Source organism: Coenobita brevimanus, chromosome 100 (assembly GCF_032717465.1).
Source record: "Coenobita brevimanus isolate Jiangsu-jjx chromosome 100, ASM3271746v2, whole genome shotgun sequence".
Taxonomy (NCBI): domain Eukaryota; kingdom Metazoa; phylum Arthropoda; class Malacostraca; order Decapoda; family Coenobitidae; genus Coenobita; species Coenobita brevimanus.
In genome coordinates, this window is record NC_137053.1 from 38637710 (window position 1) to 38660211 (window position 22502).

General features: G+C 42.2%; 1 protein-coding gene across 1 annotated transcript in view; it reads right to left on the reverse strand.

The window, feature by feature from the left end:
- Positions 1-22502, reverse strand: part of nonC (serine/threonine-protein kinase Smg1) — a 1312439-nt gene that overhangs the window by 1141439 nt on the left and 148498 nt on the right. Inside the window, exon 7 of the mRNA XM_080284159.1 lies at positions 10887-10981. Within this exon, the coding sequence (XP_080140285.1) occupies positions 10887-10981 (95 nt within the window). The remainder of the gene's footprint in view (positions 1-10886; positions 10982-22502) is intronic.

Here is a 22502-nt window from a genome sequence, read left to right on the forward strand (position 1 = left end):
TACCTTCCTCCAAGGCCAATCTGCACATCTTCCACATCTATTCTACTACTATCTCTCCCCCATGCTTCAGCATTTCACCACACATTCCATCAATTCCTGGGGCTTTCCCCGATTTAACTTTCTTCATTGCTTCCACAACTTCTATCCTATTGATTTCTTCCTGTCTTCTCACCTCCCTCCTTCTCCCAGCCATTCCCCAGCCACTTATACTCGCATTACTTCCATCCTCCACGTTCAACAATTCCTTAAAGTGTTCTCTTCATCTGCTCACTTCTTCTCCCTTCTCCACTAGTAATCTACATTTTTATCTTTCACTCCCCTGCTAACTTCACTTCCACCCTGTCTTACTCTTTTCACCTCTCTCCAGAACATTTTCTTACAGACCCTCCACTTTACACTCAAATTCCTTCCAAATCCCTCATCCACTCTCTTCTTACTCTCTCATACTAATCTTTTCACCTCTCTCTTTCTTTCTTTCTACATATAACTCTCTCTTCCACCTCTCAACTTCTTCCACGCCCCTATTTCTCATTCATTCATTGTATGCTTTCTTCTTTTGTGCCACAGCCTGTTTCACCTCTTCAGTCCACCATGCTGTTCCTTGCACCCTCCTCCGTCTTCTCTTCCTTCCACACACCACATCACATGCTGCACATATTTCTTCTGTAAATATCTTACACACATCTTCCACGTTTCCCATTTGCTCCAATTCATATTTGCCCAATCGTTCCTTCACTTCTCTATTATACTCTGCCTTTTTCTCATCTTCTTGTAACCTTTCCAGTCTCCTTGCAACTACTCCTTCCTCTCGTCTTTCCCTTCTTCTATTCCTCCATCTTACTTGCATTCTAATTCTGGCCACCACCAAGTAGTGGTCAGAAAGTCCACTCCCCCAACCTCTATACACTCTTGCATCCTTTACACATCTTCGCATCCTTTCATCCACACACACATAATCAATCAATCCCTTCCTTTCATTCAGTTCACTACCCACCCTTCTCATCACTCGCCATGTATACCTGTGGATCATTTTATGCCTGAAGAGGGTATTGGCAATCACCAACCCCCTCCCAGCACAAATGTCCACTAACGCACTCCCATTCATTCTATCTCAGCAGGCACACCCCACTCACCAACAATTCCATCCACCTTCACATTCCCAACTTTACCATTCATATCACCAATCAAAAACACTCTCTCATTCCTTTCAAACTTTTCCATGCACACTTCTACATTTGTCCAGAACTCTTCTCTCACTCTTCTAGCACGATCTTGCGTTGGTGCATACACACACACAATCGCCCACATTTGTATTCCAACTTTGAACTTTACCCACACAATCCTTGACCAAACTGATCCATACTGTCTTATGCTCTTCTTCCATCTTTTACTCACAACTATACATACTCCTTCCTTTGCTCTCTCATTCTCACCTACTCCTGCACATATACACCATCCATACTCCCATATATATATATATATATATATATATATATATATACAGTAATCACTCTAATATCCAGACGCCTAATAACCGAACATCCCCACTACACGGACATAATCGTCCTGGGATCCAATATTCCCCCCCCCCCAAAAAAAAAAGATTTTTTCCCGTCCGTAAGTTGAACGTAAGCGCACGGCGCGGGAGAGCAATGTTGTGGCGCGTCGTTCCTCCGACATCCAATAGAGCGCCGCTGCATCCTCCCCACTTTCCGCCTGTCTCTTGCCGCGAGTGCACGCTCGTCGTAATGGCTGCCCATGTGATCCCTTTTGTGGTGGTGCCTTACCTGCTGCAGGGCCTCCTGCTGCTCTCGGGCCTCCTCTTGGTGTGTGTGATGATGGCCCCGCCACCTGAGAAAAGGAAGAGAGTGGTGTTGACTCTGGAGAAGAAACGGGAGACATTGGAGAAAGCAGATGCGGGGTGGTCTTCTTCCTGCATTCTCTGAGAGTTTAACCTGGCCCGGTCTACTTTGTTCGATATCAAGAGATCCCAAGACAAAGTCATGCAGTACACAGCTGACTTCTCGTCGAGAAGCAAACGCAACGTGGAAAGGAAGGTTATGCTTACCCCCAAGTTTGCAGAAATCGACCGATCCACATTGATTTGGTATCGACAACAACGTGCTGCTGGTGTGATGGTATGTGGAACCGAGCTGAAGGCTGCTGCTGAGAAGTTCGCCAGGCTTCACGACGCCCTAGACTTCAAGGCATCCGAGGGTTGGCTCTTCACGTTCAAGTTGCGGCATGGCCTTACCAACCGTAAAGCACATAGCGAAGCATTGGATGCTAACGAGGATGGAGTTGACGAGTTTCGGCACAAGGTGAAGGGCTTGATCGACAGGGAGGGCCAAACTCTCGGTCAAGTCTACAACGCTGACGAAACTGGCCTATTCTATCGCTCGCTGCCAACAAACACTCTAGCCGAGGAGACGGAGAAGCGTGTACCTGGCCGCAAGCTTTCCAAGGAATGGATATCTGCTTTCTGTTGTGCCAGTGCTAACGGCATACACCGGCTTAAGCCCGTTGTTGTTGGCCGCGCAAAGCAGCCTCGGTGCCTTCGTGGGGTGATGGATGTCCTTCCTGTCGTCTGGTACCATTCTTTGAAGGCATGGTAACAGCTGTGATCTTCAAAGACTGGTTTCACCGTCACTTCGTCAAGGAGGTCATCCAGTACCAGACGAAGACACTGGGAATCCCGCGCGACCAGGTAAAGGCCCTCCTTCTCCTCGACAATGCACCTGCCCACCCGTGCGACAAGGACTTGCTTGCTGAAAATGGCCGTATTAGGTGCATGTTTCTGCCACCTAATACGACTGCTCTCATCCAACCAATGGACCAAGGAGTGATCGTGGTAACAAAGCGCCTATACCGTCGGAAGTTCCTGGATGAGGTGATGGTTGTTCTCGAGGACGAGGACGAGCGCAGGGAGGGACGGGACACATGAGGCAAACGGACTTTGGAAAACCTTCGCCGGTACAACATCAAGTCTGTGCTGTACAACTGGGCTAGTGCATGGAAGGAAGTCCCTGTGAAGACTCTGGAAAATGGTTGGTCTAGTCTGCTTCTCAGAACAGATGTGGAGTACGATTTTCTAGGCTTTGACGTGGATGACTTCCATGCACGGCTACGTACGCACGGCGACGATGTAGATGTGGACGATGTTCGTGAGTGGTTGGATGACGACGAGGGCGATCCTGGGTATCAGACGTTGTCTGATATCGAGATCGCGTCTTCAGTTGCAGGTTTCAGTACCGAACTTGAAGATTCCGACGCTGAAGACGACAATGATGCGGACTCCTTTCAGCAGGACACTACTCCAGCCATCCCCAAGCTGAGCGCACTCCGGGAACATATAGAGTTCGTCCTAGACTACCTGGAACACCCGGACTGTGACAGGGAGATGGGGCCCTTGGGACTCGTGGAGGAAGTGCGTGCTTTCAGGCAGTGCATCATCAATCCTCAGAATCGTCGGTCATTGCGTCAATCAACCACTGACAGTTTTTTCAGGCCCGTGACCCCCGCTGTGCCCAGCCCTGGCTCCACTCCGTTGCCTCCCCAAGACAGGCCCTCATGCTCTGAGCCACAGCCCAGCACATCAGCCACGGTGGAGTCACCGCTTGACGTGAGTTTGCGGCTGTCTTCAGAGTCGTCTGCAGTGGGTACGCCATCACCACGACCCAGCGATGCACCCCTAGGTCGCCTGCCAGCGATACTCTTGGACTCTGACAGTGAATAAACAGCAAGAACTTCTCCACTAGACCACACAGGAATTTGGAGTGTTGTGCAGTGAAAAAAACAGTGTGTTGTGTTAAGGATTTAAAGTTGTGAGAGAAAAGACTCAATAGAAAAAAAAATTTAACGTAAATAGACTTGTTTGTTTTGGCTTTGGAAAATTATATGAATGGGAAAAGTTAAGGTGCAACACTTAGTAAGTTACAATGGAGCATTATTTAGACAAGAGTGCATACTGTGAAGAGAACGGACTTCTGTGTGTGACTGACTAAGTTCAGTGCAAGACTTCAGGAACAGTGTACTGCAAGTGCTTCAGGAAATCCTTCCTTTTTACTGTCAGAGTCCGAGAGGAGGCGGATATTCATCGAGGCGGTTATTCATCGAGGTGGCCAGGTACTTCCTGTAAGTAGCCAGAATGTTTCATACTGTACTTTTTTCCATACTATAATTACCTCATTTCACTCTTTAATGTCCTTTATTGGTGTGATTAGGGTGTTAGTGGCTATGCATGTGCAGTAGGAATGTGTTTTTCTGAGTTAGGCTAGGTTAGGATCCATAAGTACCAGAATGTTTATTAATGTATGAACATACTTCTAAACCCTCATTTTATGTTTCTTTTGCATTTATTTCAGTCATTTATGTGCCTTATTGGTGTGATTTGGGTCTTAAATAGGTGCTATGCATGTCCAGAGGGAGCTGTATAGGTGTTTCTCTGAGTTAGGGTCCATACGTACAAGTCCATAAGCTGGGGCCCAATATCCGGACAGAACCAATATCCGGACCTACCTATGGCTCTATTACGTCGGATATTGGAGTGATTACTGTATAAATTGCATACGGGTATAACATGTGCAAAAATTGTATGTAAGTGTATAAATATGCTGTAAGTGGAAACATACATAGCAAGGGTTTTATGATGCGATATTCTGTCGCTCAGTGCAATAAATACGACCCGTAATTATTATTATTGGAAATGCTAACGGGTATAATATAAGTTCAAATTATTGTAAGTGCTGAAATATATTCTAAGTCAAAATATTCATAGCGTGTGTGTAGAGATGCGATATCCTGACGCTCAGTTGAATGAATAAGGCCTGTAATAATGAAAATAGAAGTCAACAAGTGGGAAAGTGTGTAATATATGTGAAGAATTAGTGTATAAGTGTTTGAGTATTGTGTTGGTCGAAACATTCATTGCGAGGGTATTTTCATGCGATATTCTGACGCTCACTTGAATAAATAATGCCAGTAAGTATGTACAGTGCAGTATAGGGGTGTAAACGTGTGTAATATAAGTGGGAAAGTATAATTGGAGTGAATAATAAAGTAGAAGATGAAACACGAGTGTTTGAGATTGTGGTTGCTACGTGAATATGCGCTAGCATATCGCTAAATGCCCTCGTAATGAATGTAAATAATTGAAAACATTTACAGTGGTGGAGGAAAGGTTCTATGTAAAGGGAAAAATAATAGGAAAGTGATAAAACAATTGGGTATGTTGAAATACGAGTCATAGCGAATGCGCTTACTAAGCTGATGTGAGCTAAACTTATGCTGCATGTCATCATAATGAATGAAAACATCTGAAACACTTACAAACAGTAGAAATTGGTAAAATGTCATTGAAACAGAAGTATACAAGCAGAAAAAATGATATGTTGACTGATACAAGGAACTTAGCATATAGCATGTTACGACTCGGACCTAACTCGATATGCTCGAGCGATGGTACAATGCTTATTTTTCATATATATGTGTCTGAAATCCATTATATTGTTACTGTTATTGTTTATTAGTTCAAATTCAATAAATATAGAGGTATTCTGTGTTGTTTCTCCCAGTATTCCCTACCACAGAAAACGTGAGCGCCTGACACGTCAATGAAAGAATACGACACCTGGCGCGGGGGACCTCACCTGTTCCAACCACTTATAGACCACGGTAAGCCCTTTCTTGGTGATTTTCCTTCGTTTCTCAACCAAAGCGGAAGCTTTAGGAAAAAAAAAAATTTTTTTCCAAAAAGGCTCGGGACTGGGGGATGTCGGAGGTGCGGAAAACCTCGGGACGTGACGGGTTAAAACTCCATCCATGTGCAGACTGAACAACCATGAAGACATGACAAGTCCCCGTTTCAATCCAACATTCAGATGAAAAACTCACTAAGCTCACCATTCACATGCACTGTAGCCTTACTGCAGCTTGTCATTTACTCCATATATTCTTAATATTTTCCACATTCCTTGTTTATCCACTTTGTCACAGACTTTCTCCAAATCCATAAAGGGAAAATATAACTACTTTCCCTTCTATAGAAACCTTTCCACTACAGACCCTACGAATGAATACAGTAATCCCTATACTATCCAGATGCCCACTATCCGGACTCCCCACTTACCAGACATTGTGGGCCTGGACCTTCCGATGACCCCCCCCCCCCCCAAAAAAAAAAGTCCCCCTAAAATCTGAATTTTTTTTCACTTGTAATTTGAAATTGCCGCACGGCGCCAAACAGGCCAGCTGTATTCACACATGGCCCTTTCACTCCTTCCTTCCCCCCCCCCCCAGGCTTGATATTTGGTATTTTTCACTACCAAATGTGGGCCAATTTGGTAATGAAAAATTTGTGTGGTAATGAATCAGAATAATGCATTACTAAATGGATTTTTCACATGTTTGAGGATACACAGGATGGAGATGGTGGATTGTCAGCTCTCTCTGATTAATCTGCTAGCCCACATAGAGTGAAAATAATCCACATGCTGTTAATTATAAGGAGAGTGATTAATACTCCACTTGTATATATAATTAGTGAAAAATAAATGCTTGCTTTATGAATTTGGTAATGAAAATTAAGGAGTTTGGTAATATGATTATGTGTGTGTGGATGAAAGGATGCGAAGATGTGTAATGGATGCAAGAGTTTATAGAGGTTGGGGAGTGGACTTTCTGATCACTACTTGATGGTGGCCAGAATCAAGATACAAATAAGATGGAGTAATAGAAGAAGGGAAGGACGGGAAGAAGGAATATTTGCAAGGAGAGTGGAAAGGTTACGAGAGGATAAGAAAAAGGCAGAATATAAGAGAGAAGTGGAGGAAAGATTGGGCAAATATGAATTGGAGCAGATGGGGGACTTGGAAGGTGTGTGCAGGATATTCACAGAAGAAATATGTGCAGCATGTGATGTGGTGTGTGGGATGAAGAGAAGACGGAGGAGGGTGCAAGGAACAGCATGGTGGAATGAAGAGGTGAGACAGGCTGTGGCACAAAAGAAGAAAGCATACAATGAATGGATGAGAAATAGGGGCGTGGAAGAAGTTGAGAGGTGGAAGAAAGAGTTATATGTAGAAAAAAAGAGAGAGGTGAAAAGATTAACAGGAGAGAGTAAGAAGAGAGTGGAAGAGGAATTTGGAAGGAATTTGAGCGTAAAGAGGAGGGACTTTAAGAAAATGTTCTGGAAAGAGGTGAAGAGAGTAAGATAGGGTGGAAGTGAAGTTAGCAGGGGAGTGAAAGATAAAAATGGTAGATTACTAGTGGAGAAGGGAGAAAAAGTGAGCAGATGGAGAGAACACTTTAAGGAATTGTTGAACATACAGGATGGAAGTGATGCGAGTATAAGTGGCTGTGGAATGGCTGGGAGAAGGAGGGAGGTGAGAAGACAGGATGAAATCAGTAGGATAGAAGTTGTGGAAGCAATGAAGAAAGTTAAATTGGGGAAAGCCCCAGGAATTGATGAAGCGTGTGGTGCAATGTTGAAGCATGGGGGAGAGATAGTAGCAGAATGGATGTGGAAGATGTGCAGATTGGCCTGGGAGGAAGGAAGAGTTCTGGAGGATTGGAAGTCAGGTATAATTATTCCCTTGTACAAAGGAAAAGGGGAAAAAGAAGTGTGTGGTAATCATAGGGGCATTTGTCATCTTAGTATAATAGGAAAAGTGTATGGTAGGATACTTATTGACAGAGTTAGGGAAATAACAGAGGAATTAGTTGGAGAAGAACAGGGAGGCTTTAAGAAGAGAAGAGGCTGTGTAGATCAGATATTCATTCTTAGATCTTTAGTGGAAAAGTTTCTAGAGAAGGGAAAGAAGTTGTATGCGGCTTTCATGGATTTGGAGACAGCATATGACAAGGTGAATAGACAAGGATCGTGGAAAGTATTAAAAATATATGGAGTAGATGGGAAGTTGTTGAATGCTGTGAAGAGTATGTATGATGGTGCTAAGGCTGCAGTGCATGTAGATGGTGAACTGAGTGAATTTTTCTCTTTGAAGGTTGGGTTGAAACAGGGATGTGTCATGTCTCCATGGTTATTCAATCTGTACATGGATGGGGTTATAAAAGAGATACAAGGTAGGGTAGTGGATGTTGGAGTGGCCCTGGTGAGAGAGGGTAGTGTTTGGAAACTCCCTGTACTGTTGCTTGCAGATGATACCGTGTTGTTGAGTGAAGACGAAGGGGAGCGTGTAAGAAACGGAATCTAAAGGTGAATGTAGGGAAGAGTAAAGTGATGGTCTTTGACAGAGGTGAAGTCAGTGAATGTACAGCGAGGCTGGATGGTGAGGAATTGGAAAATGTGAGTACGTTTAAGTATTTGGGTAGTGTGATGAGTAAGGATGGAGGTTTGGAGGGTGAAGTGCTTGAACGTACAGCACAGAAGAAAGGTTGCTGGTTCCTTGAAAGCAGTGATAAGAAACAGGGAAGTTAGAATGGAAGTGAAAAAAAGTTACTACATGACATTATTGTGATACCAACTCTAACGTATGGAAGTGAAGCTTGGACGTTGTTGGAAGGGCACAAGTCAAGAGTGAGAGCAGTGGAAATGAGTTATTTAAGAGGAGCCTGTGGAGTCACATGGAGAGACAGGCTGACAAATGAGGATATAAAGGAACATTGTGGTGTGGATGTGGATGTGATAGGAAGAGTTAGGAGGAATACACTGAGGTGGTTTGGCCATGTGGAGAGGATGGAGGGTGAAAGACTGACGAAGAGAGTGTATATGAGTGAAGTGGAGGGGGGGAGAGGGGGGGAGGCCGAGGATTTGATGGAGGGATGGGGTGGAGAGGTATATGAGAGAGGTGGGTTTGAGTTGGGAGCAGGCCAGTGAAATGGCGCGGGACAGGGCGACATGGAGGCGATTTGTTTGTGGCCACCCCAAACGGGACTGAGGTGTCTGGCAATAGATAGATAGTAATGTGGCCAAGTTCCGATCTGGCAACCCTGCTTCCACCTCACCACCAGTTACCGCCTAACTGCGATCATGAGTAGATGCTTATTGTAATACTTGCTGCACGTGCTCATATTTGTGAATAAACAGCGAATAAACTGCAATACCTCACCACTAACCACATGGGAATTTACGGTGTTGTGCAAAGGATTAACTATGGAGTGCAAACTGGCGGTTGAAATTTGCGTGGTGCAATTAACAGAATGTGCAGTGTTAAACAACTATAACTCACAGAGAAAAGAATTACTGTATGTGCAGCACGACACTGGATTACTGTACGTGCTTTAACAGCATTTTCACCACTGTCAAAGCCTTAGAGAAGGCGGCCACAGACGTCCTGTAATTACCCCATACTATGCTAAATATTTTCCATAACCACTTCTAATTCCTCATCCTCTGGTTCCCTTTCATTAATTTCATGCTTTATGTTCATCATTGGTATGAATTTGGTCTTAAATAGGTTTAAATAGGTGCTATGCATGACTGGTAGGAAGTTATTTAGGTGGCTTTCAAAGTTAGGCTGGGTTAGGGTCCTTAAGTACAAATCCAGGAGGCTGGGCTCCATTATCCGGACGGGACCACTTTCCGGATATGTCTTTGGCTCTATTACGTTGGATAGTAGAGGGATTACTGTATCTGATTTAAACAACATCCTCCCTTCCTGAAACTTTCCTGATCTTCCCCAACTAATTCCTCTTCTTTCCCAAAGTCTGTCAGTAAGTATCGTACCATATACTTTTCCTACTACACTAAGAAAACAAATGCCCCTACAATTACCACACACTTCTTCTTCCCCTGTTCCTATGTACAGGGGAATAAATACACCTGGTTTCCAGTTCTTTGGGACTCTGCCTTCCTCCCATGACAATCTGCACATCATTCATATCCATTCTACTACTTTCTCTCCCCTGTGCCTCAGCATTTTACCACACATATTCCATCAATATCCTGGGGGTTTCCCCATTTTGACTTTCTTCACTGCTCCACTACTTCCAACCTACTGATCTCTTCTTTCCTTCCTTCTTTTTCTCCCCTCTCCACTAGCATCTGCCATTTTTATCTTCCACTCCCCAACTACCCTCTTTACCACCCTGTCTTATGCTCTTAATCCGTGGACTGCGCAATTACCTTTTTTTATCCCATCCCGAGGTGTGCAATTTTTTTTTTTTTTTTTTTTTTTTTTTTTTTTTTTTTGATAAACCTGAAGATAAACATCCAGGGCATTATCTGGTGGAAAAAAAAAATCTCTCTCTTCATATTTGCGTAGGGCCATGCATAAGTTTACGTAGGTGAGTAGTCAAAAAAAAAAAAAAAAAAAAAAAAAAAAAAAAAATTTTATTATAAACTTGAAGATAAACATCCAGGGCATCATCTAGTGAAAACTAAAAATATTGCTCTCTCTCCGTCTTTGCAGAGCGCCATGCGTAAGTTTGAGTAGGGGTCGAGTAGTTAACTGTGATGCACAGCCAGCACAGCCTGAGCTGTGGCTTGCAACGCAATGCTGTCCAGCCTGAGCTGTGGCTCGCAATCCACAGGTTAATCTCCTTCCAGAACAGCTTCTTGCATCCTCTCCACTTTATCTTTATACTCAAATTCCTTCAAAACTCCTCATCCACTCTCTTCTTACTCTCTCTTACTAATCTTCTCACCTCTCTCCTCTTCTCTACGTATAACCAAATATTTCATCTCTTAACTTCTTCCATGTCTCTGCCTCCCATCCACTCACTACATGCTTTCTACTTTTGCATCACAGCTTGTCTCACCTCTCCATTCCACCAAAAAGAGTTAATAAAATATTATGGTAATAAATGATAGGCATAAATTCAAGTTAAAAATAAGGATACAATACAATGTAAGCCATTACTGGTACAGCATAATCCTAAGAAAGGGCTAAATGGGTCGTTCCAAAACTATAAAAGACGTTTCTCACCTGATAAAAGCTGCCACTTTCTTTGCACAAACTGAAGGGTTTGTTGACAGTTCATCATCAGGTGAAGATCGTCCAGATAAACCTCTATCTAAATCCTGAAAAGACAAGCATAAGTAAAAGCACAAAACATTCCTCTTGGTCATCAAAAACAATATAATCTGAGTACAGTGACTTCTTAATTTATGTGAGACTGAATTACATTTTCTAAAAATAACATCCTGTAAAAAATTAGACATTTATTTTAACCAAATTCTCAAAACAAGACAAAAATCTCTGAGGTACCACCTTATGGTGGCATCATATTAGGCTGAAAACAGCTGTCTTTGATAGCTGTTAACCAAAATGATGATGAGTCAGCGAGATTTTGCTTGCATCAAGTAGTGGAAACAAGTCTGGCTTGCAGTCTGCTACTGATATTAGTACTGTACTCTATCTATCTATCTATTACCAGACACCATAATCCCGTAAAGGGTGGCCATTTGACACTGAGTCAGTTGTTTTACAGAGAGGGGCACCAACCCTCCACAAACCCACTTGTTGACACGTAGGGAGCACGTATGGTTTGGTTATATGGTTACCACCCAGCGTTGTAAATGGTTCCTTGGCTTACAGGAAACCATTTGGCTTGTCACTCAATGTAATGCCACCTGTAAAGGAAAGAAAAGGAATAAGAAGTGACAGGAAAGATAGGAGAAATAGGAAGAGAGGAGGGCAGGCACAGAAAAAGAATGATAAAAGCTAAGGAAGTAGGCAGCACTACATCAAGTGAGTGGATGATGGTTGCCACCACCTACCACAATACTGTACTCAAATGAGCTTAATATCAATTTTACAACTGTGAATAAAATATTCTATTACAGCATGAGGATATAAAATGAGCTTAATATCAATTTTACAACTGTGAATAAAATATTCTATTACAGCATGAGGATATAATAATTAGAAGTACTTTACTGCTGATATAATGTTTGGATCTAGTGGTTCTTAAGTCTAATTTTTTCCTGGTATCAGAATATGATTTGAACTCTCTACTGACTAGCCACAGATGACATTTGTACACACACCTCACCATGGCTTGTTTATCATCTTCTAGGCATAGTACATTCATTATTTGGATATTAGAATTACAGCAACAGTTTGCAGAACCACAAGACAGTCTGTCAGAACTTCGCTCACTGGAGGATCCATGACAATCCCTACCACTGTTGTTAGGCACCGGCGATACAAAGCAGCCACTTGCCAGTCTGATGATCGCTTTGCTATGCTAGCCAATTCAGCTTGTAGAAATGTCTAACATTCATTCAGTCATTTATCATCCAATCCTACGTTGCCCCATAAGAAGTGTAGGGGCCCCGGGCTAGGCAAGTTGGTCCTGACATTTAAGATGATAGTGACCAGCCTCACTTATCCCTGAGTGGCATTACATGAGCAATAAACCCCAACCATCCCTTGGATGTAAACCATCACCAGCTCAATCCTATTGGAGCACCATAATTATCCACTAAACTACCAGGCACCAAAATCTGGTTACATGGTTACCACCCAGAGTAATAAATGGTTTCCTGGTGTACAGGAAACCATTTGGCTTGTCACTCAGTGTAGAGTCACCCAGAGGCAGAAGGATGAGGAAAGAATGAAGGAAAGAAAGACAGAAGAGGATGGAAGGAGAGAAGGAAGGAAGAGAGGAAAGGGCAGACACCCAAGAGCAGCACTACATCGAGTGGATGGTAAGCGCCCCCCCATTAGCCAAAAATACCTTGTTTCGAGGTGATAAATACTCTAAACATCATAAAACAAGAGTTGATTGTATATACAAATTGCAAATAGGCACCATATTCGTTTTTTGTTTTCATTTTTAAAGGCTCCAACATGCTTGTATGCATCGGCCTTGGTCACCTAATGGCGGCTTTCCACGCTGCACGATCCATTGCAGCCTCTCTGTTCAGTTCCTTAACCCCTTAACCGCGGGGCGTCACTTTCATGACGTTCTGGTGTAATGGATCATACCGCAGGGCGTCACTCTTGCGATTCTGTGTTATTTTGAATTCACCTGGGCTTTGAAGTGGTCGCCTGTATCATCTGTCAGTACTGCCAGTGTCTAACAATAGTCAGTGCTGCTATTGTCATCTGTTCTCCCATCCACTGTTGACAATTTAACCATTTCTCTCCGTTCTTGACTCCCCTCCCTACCTCCCCTCCATTACCCTCTCCTCCTGCCTGCCCCAGCTGTGCAGCGCTAGGCAAATCTTGCCTGGATTTTTCCACTCATTTCATCCATTGGAATGAGCCCTATGCCTTATTCTCATACAAAATAATATATATAAAAAAGAAAAAAGGTAACTGATAGTGCCATACACCTGGAATTAGCTAATTATCACTTGCCAACACCCCACATGCACTCGTTCGCTAATTTTCCCAATTTATTTCCCCTTGAAATATGCTGTATGACCTGTTCTCATAATAAAAATATATATAAGAAAGGAAGGGAGAAGCCTAAGTGATATTTACATTCAACTGGAGCTACCTAATTTATTATGTATTGTCTAGATTTCCTGCCAATCATTTCATAGCGTATATATTAGCAGCTGTCACCACGCTGACATTGGCAACCCTTCACTGCCCCTAAACCCAAGCATTCAGTTTACTGTCGTCTTTCAAGGTGAAATCACGTCGGATTCGTGCCTGTCCAATTCAACCGCTTTTTAGCCCCATGCAAAGGTCTCTGTGACCTCTAACCCGACTAAACCTCATGTGGGAAGGGGTAAAGGCTAAGTGACTCCGCTGTGGAACGTGAACTGGCTAATTTATCAATGATAATGACGGACAGTGACTACGATCTTTCTGGTCTCTAAAACAGTGCAAGTGAAAATGTAAATTATGTGCAAACAGCAAGTGAAAGCAATGAATGTAAATATAATTGAACAGTGGAAAATAGTTTTATAAGTAACTGCAAGTGACAGTGCATAAGTGTAAATAAAATAGAAATGTAAATAACACTGGTTTACTAAAAATTTGAGGCAAGCATGAAATTAGGTGTTCTAACTTAATTTTGGGGTGCTGATTTCAGATTTGAAATCCGTTTTCACTCATCACCTCTAGTTTTTGAGATATACATGTATACATGTATGTACTTGTATACATATAGACCTAGACCCAAAATATTCGTCAAAAATCCATTTACCATCCCATTTTCTTGGAACTTGGTTTAAAACGCGTGCCACAACAAGCTCAAACATGTCAAGCACTACACGCAGAAGGACTGGGGGTCTAGGAGCATTTCTGTGCCTGGGAAACACAGTGCCCAAGAAAATCCTCTGGTGGACATGAACAAGATGCTTCTTCCCCCTCTTCATATCAAGCTTGGCCTTAAGAAGAATTTCAAGAAGGCCATGGACAAGGATGGCGCTGCCTTCCAACACCTGTGCACTCTGTTCCCAGCTCTCTGTTCTGCTAGGCTCAAGGAGGGCATCTTCATCAGACCTCAGATCCGGGAGGTGCTGAAGGATGAGGTATTCAAGGGGAAGTTCACCTTGAAGGAATTGAGAGCAGGGGAAGCATTTAAGGTAGTCTGCCATGGCTTCTTTGGTAATACACAGGCACTAGATTACCAAGAGCATGTCCAGAAGTTGTTGCAGTCTTATCAGGATATGGGGTGCCAAATGTCTCTCAAGGTTCACTTTCTCCACTCCCACCTCAACTTCTTCCCGCAGAACCTCAGAACAGTAAGTGACGAACATGGGGAAAGGTTCCACCAAGATATTACTAAGATGGAGGCAACTTCCAAGGCAAGTGGAACCCCAGCATGATTGGGGACTTCTGCTGGATGCTACTGCGCGACATCCCGGAGGCAAAGTACACAAGATCGTCCAAAAAAACTCACTTCTGACTGTCTGTAGTACTGTACTATGGTGTGTATATATGTTTGTATCCAAGTAATGGTAATATTTAGTTCTGTCAGTGTTCTGTGTCTGTTTTGTTTCGTTCTGCAATATGCCATTTTAATATATGAAATAAACTCATTATATTATAAGTATATGCATTATAATAAAAAAAGGTATATGTGAAAGCAAAAAACCTAGAGGTGATAGAGCAAAACTGTTTAGAAATTTGAATGAAGCATATCAAAATTAGTCAAAAACACCTATTCACATGCTTGCCTCAGATTTATTTATTTTTTTGTAAACCAGTGTAATGTAAAAAAATAGAGAATGCAAATAGAAATGTAAATAAGTAGTAATATAAGAATACGAGTATATATATATATACTAGGAGTAATGAAAGTGAAAGTAATGAAAATGAATGTGACAGCTTTGCTCTCTATGCTAGTATACATGAGAAAGTGAATGCCTGGAGTGAAAATAAACTACTAGTACTGAAAGAAACTTATAGATAAATATTGTAAAGTAGTAATATAAGAATAAGAGTATATATACTAAAAATAATGAAAGTGAAAGTGAAAGTAATGAAAATGAATATAAAGTGTGAGTGTGATTATAAATAATAAATGACAGCTCCGTCTCAGAATACCATCGGGGAACAAGCACGGGAGGAACGCTCGTATGTGCTCGTAATTTACATTGCTTTCACAGTGTTTTTTTGGGGGAATATGGATTCCAAACTACTTGAAATTCACAGAATTTGTTTGAAGTTATAACATCAGGCAGTGGTAAGGGGTGTCGGGATCTGTAAAGTGGAGACTTCGTTACCCAACTTCAGAAGTCTCCACAAGTCCTACGGTAGTCGATGAAGGCTCAACAAACGTCCCAGGAGAAAGTTGAAGGTATGCCATATGCATATGTAATTATAATATTCTAGAACTAATAACTAATTTTTGTCAAATATTTTTAAATAGTCAGTCGGAGTGCGAATATCCCCGCATGGGGTGCACGGACTGCCTCCGACATGCCCACGCTTAAGGGGTTAACCCTGAGGTCACACTTAATGACCTCGTCCCATGTCTTTCTCGGTCTACCCCTCATAACCCCACCCCCAATGTTAACACTTCTCACCTTCCTCAACCAATTATCATCCCCCATCCTCTCCACATGTCCAAACCATCTCATTCTACCTCTCCTCATCACAACACCAATACACTCCAGTCCCATCCTACCCCTCAACTCTTCCATCGTAAACCCAGCCCCCCCGGACCTTGCACCCAGGGATGCACTACACATCCACCTAATCATTGTCATTTCTGTACGTCTGAGCTGGCGAATATCCTCCTTCTTTACTGCCCAGGTCTCACTACCATACAGCATTACACTCCTAACACATGCTGCATACAAAGACCCCTTGGCATGTAGGGAGAGCCCTCTCAATGTCAGAAGAGGCAAGAGCTCCCTGAACTTCTTCCAACCACTTCTCACCTAGCCACACAGCTAGCTCCAGTCTCACCTCCAGCACACAACATGTCTCCCAAATAACAAAACTCTTCCACACACTCAAGAGATTCACCAGCAAGTTCAATCCTTTCACGCCTGACAATCTCCACCTGCTCTCCCCGACACGCCATACACATAAAATCAGCATTATCTCGTGGTCTGCCTCTGATACCACTATAACTCTTGTGCACCCAGTTATCACAAACACCACACAAGATAGAATTACTTCCCACGCCCTTGTGGCAAACTGCACACGGCCACTCTCCCTCGTCTCTGACAGTACCGCCACCAACTCTAGATATCATCACTTTTGTTTTATCTCCATTTACCTTTAAGCCCTTGTGCCCCATACCATCTCTCCACTTCCTAAACGATTCCTCCGCCTCCCTTTCGTTCTCTGCAATCAACACCAAACTATCAGCATACAACATCTTCCATGGGAGTCCATTTCTAAAGTCACATGAGAGGGCTTTCAAGTACCATGATAAACAACATATAGAGAAAATAATTGTAATGTTTTATAAATCTTCCTCACCTTGCCCTAGGGTGGGAAAGGAGGTGCGGATAATGAAGATGATGATACAAATCTAACCTCCTCATTTACCTTGTCTTGGGATAATTATCCACAGGTATTCAACAAAAACCTGTTCAAGATTTACTGCCTGTTTCTTATCAATTTCCATACGATAAATTAAAAATTATGCTGAAATTTTAGTATCAAATACAAGTTGTCCACAAAATTAAAACCTATAAAACTTTAAGCTGATCAGATTATGGTCAGTCCCAATGTTAAGGACAGCAAGTTTCTATCATCAAACTGAATAACAGATCTAAATGTAAAATTGGAACTTTTATTGCTTCATAACAGGACTGAACATGAATATCAATAGGTGAGAAGGAGATCTGGAAGGGGAGCAAAGAAGTATGCCAGTTTACATCATGCCTCTGTACTTATGAGAGACACACTGTAAGAGAATGATCAGCTTTTGTACTGTCTTGAAGTTCACAGTCTCAATTTTATTTTTACAGAGTTCACTGTAACTTATTATTTGCTTCAGAACCAGCTGTAGTGTATCTGGCAATGGCTACACATGACTGTGTTAATTGCCCAGACAGTTTCTCTTCTATCTGTGGTATTTGTCATAGGGAAACAACAGAGAAATATTGCACTTTATCACAAAACTGTACTATGCACACTTTGGAGTGAAGCTTGGAAACCGGGACAAATCATAGGCTTCCCATAAAGTCTGCTTTGTGTTGAAGAACTAAGGCAACAGATAATTGAAACACAATTTTTCCTCTACAATCTGAAGGGAGCCAAAGAATCACAGTGATGACTGCTACTTTTGCACATGTAATGTTCACGGGTGCAACACTAAAAATACAAAATAATTTCTTAAGTCAAACATCCCATCTGCCTTAAGACCTGTTGCTCATGATCCAGATATAACCATCTCAGTACCACCTGAGAACAATGAAAACTGTAACTATGACCAAGAAAGTAGTGGCAACATTGAAGATGTAGACTTCCAGTGTGACAGTGATAATACAGAACCTCTTGTTTTTTTCTTTTGGTCAACGACTTAGGTCTTGCTAAGGAGTCTGTTCCAGACTTAAATCCAAATATCTACTAGCACCTGGCACATCATTCTCCTGGTACTCGAACTGAGAAAGAGATTTTCTCCTATACTTTAGATAAGAAACTTTTGTTTATTGCACACACCTTGCTGGATTAATTGAAGAGTTTGGTGTCATTTACAATGTCGATCAGTGAAGACTGTTCAGTGATTTTTCAGAAAGAAACCTTAAGGCAGTTTTTTACAGAACGGTTAACGTGTATGCTGCTGTTCCTGAAGGGCACTCAATTCACCGTAAGTCATGAAACCTTACTGAAGACTTTTTAATAAGATTAATTACAATGACCACAACTGGAGGATTTGTGGAGACTTAAAGATGCAGTACTTAGTATGCTGCTTGGACTTCAGTTAGGTGACAAAAAGTTTGCGTTTCTTGTGTAAATGGGATAACAGGACCAGGAATCTCCATTGGTCTCAGAAACACTGGCCAAAAAATGAGACAACTTTCACAATGGACAGAGAATGGAGTACAAGACTGTTTGGTTGCTCTAGAAAAAGGTTCTTTTGCCCCCTCTACATAGAAAACTTGGCCTAATGAGGCAATTTTTAGCTTTGCTACAAGACAGAGATAGTTGCAAGAATCTGTGCAAGAGGTTTCCAGGAATGTCAAACGTCAAGCTCAAAAAAGGGTATATCTGTCAGACCTGATATAAGGAAACTAATCGATGTTGCAAATTCTGAAAACTCTCTTCCTCCTGTTGAAAACAAAGCATGCACTGTCTCTATCTATCTACTGCCAGACGCCTCAATCCCGTTTGGGGAGGCCACAAACAAATCGCCTCCAAGTCGCCCTGTCCCCCGCCATTTCACTGCCCTGCTCCCAGCTCACAACCACCTCTCTCATATACCTCTCCACCCCATCCCTCCATCTCATCCTCGGCCTCCCCCTCCCTCTTCCCCCTTTCACCTCACTCAAATACACTCTCTTCGTCAGTCTTTCACCCTCCATTCTCTCCACATGGCCAAACCACCTCAGTGTGTTCCTCATAACGCTTCCTATCACATCCACATTCACACCACAACGCTCCTTTATATCCTCATTCGTCAGCCTGTCTCTCCATGTGACTCCACAGGCTCCTCTTAAATAACTCATTTCCACTGCTCTCACTCTTGACTTGTGTCCTTCCAACAACGTCCAAGCTTCACTTCCATACGTTAGAGTTGGTATCACAATACTGTCATGTAGTAACTTTTTCACTTCCATGCTCACTTCCCTGTTTCTTATCACTGCTTTCAAAGAACCAGCAACCTTTCTTCCCTGCTGTACCCTTTCAAGCACTTCACCCTCAAAACCTCCATCCTTACTCATCACACTACCCAAGTACTTAAACGTACTCACATTTTCCAATTCCTCACCATCCAACCTCACTGTACATTCACTGACTTCACCCCTCTCAAAGACCATCACTTTACTCTTCCCTACAGTCACCTTTAGATTCCGTTTCTTACACACTCTCCCAAACTCATCCACCAAGCCTTGCAGCTCCCCTTTGTCTTCACTCTACAACACAGTATCATCTGCAAACAACAGTACAGGGAGTTTCCAAACACTATCCTCTCTCACCAGGGCCACTCCAACATCCACTACCCTACCTTGTACCTCTTTTATTACAACATCCATGTACAGACTGAACAACCATGGAGATATGACACATCCCTGTTTCAACCCAACTTTCAAAGAGAAAAATTCACTTAGTTCACCAACCACACGCACTGCAGCCTTCGCACCATCGTACATACTCTTCACAGCATTCAACAACTTCCCATCTACTCCATATATTCTTAATACTTTCCACAATCCTTGTCTATCCACCCTGTTATATGCTTTCTCCAAATCCATGAAAGCCGCATACAACTTCTTTCCCTTCTCTAGAAACTTTTCCACTAAAGATCTAAGAATGAACATCTGATCTACACAACCTCTTCCCTTCCTAAAGCCTCCCTGTTCTTCTCCAACTATTTTCTCTGTTCTTTCTCTAACTCTGTATATAAGTATCCTACCATACACTTTTCCTATTACTCTAAGAAGACAAATGCCCCTATGATTACCACACACTTCTTTTTCCCCTTTTCCTTTGTACAAGGGAATAATTATACCTGACTTCCAATCCTCCGGGACTCTACCTTCCTCCCAGGCCAATCTGCACATCTTCCACATCCATTCTACTACTATCTCTCCTCAATGATTCAGCATTTCACCACACACTTCATCAATTCCTGGGGCTTTCCCCGATTTAACTTTCTTCATTGCTTCCACAACTTCTATCTTACTGATTTCTTCCTCTCTTCTCACCTCCCTCCTTCTCCAAGCCATTCCCCAGCCACTTATACTCGCATTACTTCCATCCTCTATGTTCAACAATTCCTTAAAGTGTTCTCTCCATCTGCTCACTTTTTCTCCCTTCTCCACTAGTAATCTACCATTTTTATCTTTCACTCCCCTGCTAACTTCATTTCCACCCTGTCTTACTCTTTTCACCTCTTTCCAGAACATTTTCTTACAGGCCCTCCACTTTACACTCAAATTCCTTCCAAATTCCTCATCCACTCTCTTCTTACTCTCTCTTACTAATCTTTTCACCTCTCTCTTTCTTTCTACATATAACTCTCTCTTCCGCCTCTCAACTTCTTCCACGCCCCTATTTCTCATCCATTCATTGTATGCTTTCTTCTTTTGTGCCACAGCCTGTCTCACCTCTTCAGTCCACCATGCTGTTCCTTGCACCCCCCTCCGTCTTCTCTTCCTTCCACACACCACATCACATGCTGCACTGTCTCAAAAGATGTTATTAAAAACTTTTTAGGTCTATAAGAATCCACATCGCAGAGAAATTGTAAGCAGGATACGGGAAATACTCAAATCCTGAGAGTGTAACATGAGTTTCAAAGTACAGTCTATTTCCTGAATGCTTACTTGGACCAGTTTCAGAAAATCTGGGAGCTCTGAGTGAAGAATAAAGTGAATGACTGCATTAGGACATGAATGAGATGGGGAGAAGATTATAAGAAAAACAAAATGCCAACATGGCCAAATACCACAGGCTGTTGCATAGTGAGAATCTCCCCAAAACCCATAAATGCAGATCTATCCTCAGTAAAAAAAAAAAAAAAAAAAAAAAAAAAGCAGTGGTTTTGAATGGAGTCTATAATCCATTAGTGGTAAACATTTTGTTTACTATTATTCAATATTTACTACTGTATATATATTTTCAATTTTTATTTCTGTTTGCTTATATGCCTGGTCATGCACACTCAAGTAATATTCATCATCATTTTGTGAGAAAATCTTACAAGCTGAAGGATACTTGGTGTAAAATACAGAATTAGCAACCCAAAGGTATACTAATCAAACAAAAATCACTTAAGTAACTTCTAACATATTACAATTTGCAGACCTGTGTTATGTTTTTCTTACAAGAAATCAGCATTACATGATTGTTAACCCCTTACCCGTGGGGATGGATGGACCGAGCCGTGCCTCTCCTGCGAGGATAGCAGCACTCTAAATACACAATAAATTAGCTACTTCTTCCAGGTCGATGGAAGTATCACTTATCCTTTTCCCTTTTTCATATATTTTTTAGTATGAGAATAGGTCATAAGGGATATTTCAATAGGTAATGAATGTGGAAAATTAGTGACCAAGTGCACATGGGGTGATGGCAGGTGATAAATTAGCTACTTCATGGCCAATGGCAGTATCAATTAGCCTTTTCTCTTTTCTGTATATATCTTTTAGTATGAAGACAGGGCATTGAGGACATTTCAATGGAAAAAGCGAATGGAAAAAACCGGCCGGGAGTTGCGTTGTGCGGCCTGGCTGTAGCTATGAAGGGGAGGGTGTAAGAGAGGGGAGGTGGGGAGGAGAGGCAAACACAGAAAAATGGCTAAATTGGTAACACTGGATGTGAGTACTAGCATTATTAGCAGCGCTGCCTATAACTACACACTGGCAGTACTGTACAAATAGATGATACATGATTGCACTTGAAAGACCGGGCAATTTAAAAGAATCCTTGAATCACAAAAGTGATGCCCCACAGTATAATACAGTAATCCCTCACCTATCCGACGTAACAGAGCCAAAGGCATGTCCTGAAAGTGGGCCCCTGGCTCCTGGACTGGTACTTAAGGACCCTAACCCAGCCTAACTTTGAAAGCCACCTAAATAGCTCCCTACCGGACATGCATAGCAACTAGTTAAACTTATTTAAGACCCTATTCACACCAATAATGGACATAAAGCATGAAATAAATGAAAAGGAACCAAAGAATGAGAAATTAGAAGTGACTGTACCTCAGCCAGGGTACTTACAGCATGTCTGTGGCTGCCTTCTCTAAGGCTTTGGCAGTGGTGGAAATGCTCTTGAAGCATGTACAGTAATCCAGTGTTGTGCTGCACTTAATTCTTTGCACTGTGAGTTACAATTGTTTAACACTGCACATTGTTCTTAACTGCACCACGCTAGTATCAACAGCCAGTTTCAATTGCCAATTTGCACTCCACAGTTAGTCCTTTGCACTCTAAATTCTAATTTCTTAACACTGCACAACACCGTAAATTCCCGTGTGGTTTAGTGGCGAGGTATTGCAGTTTA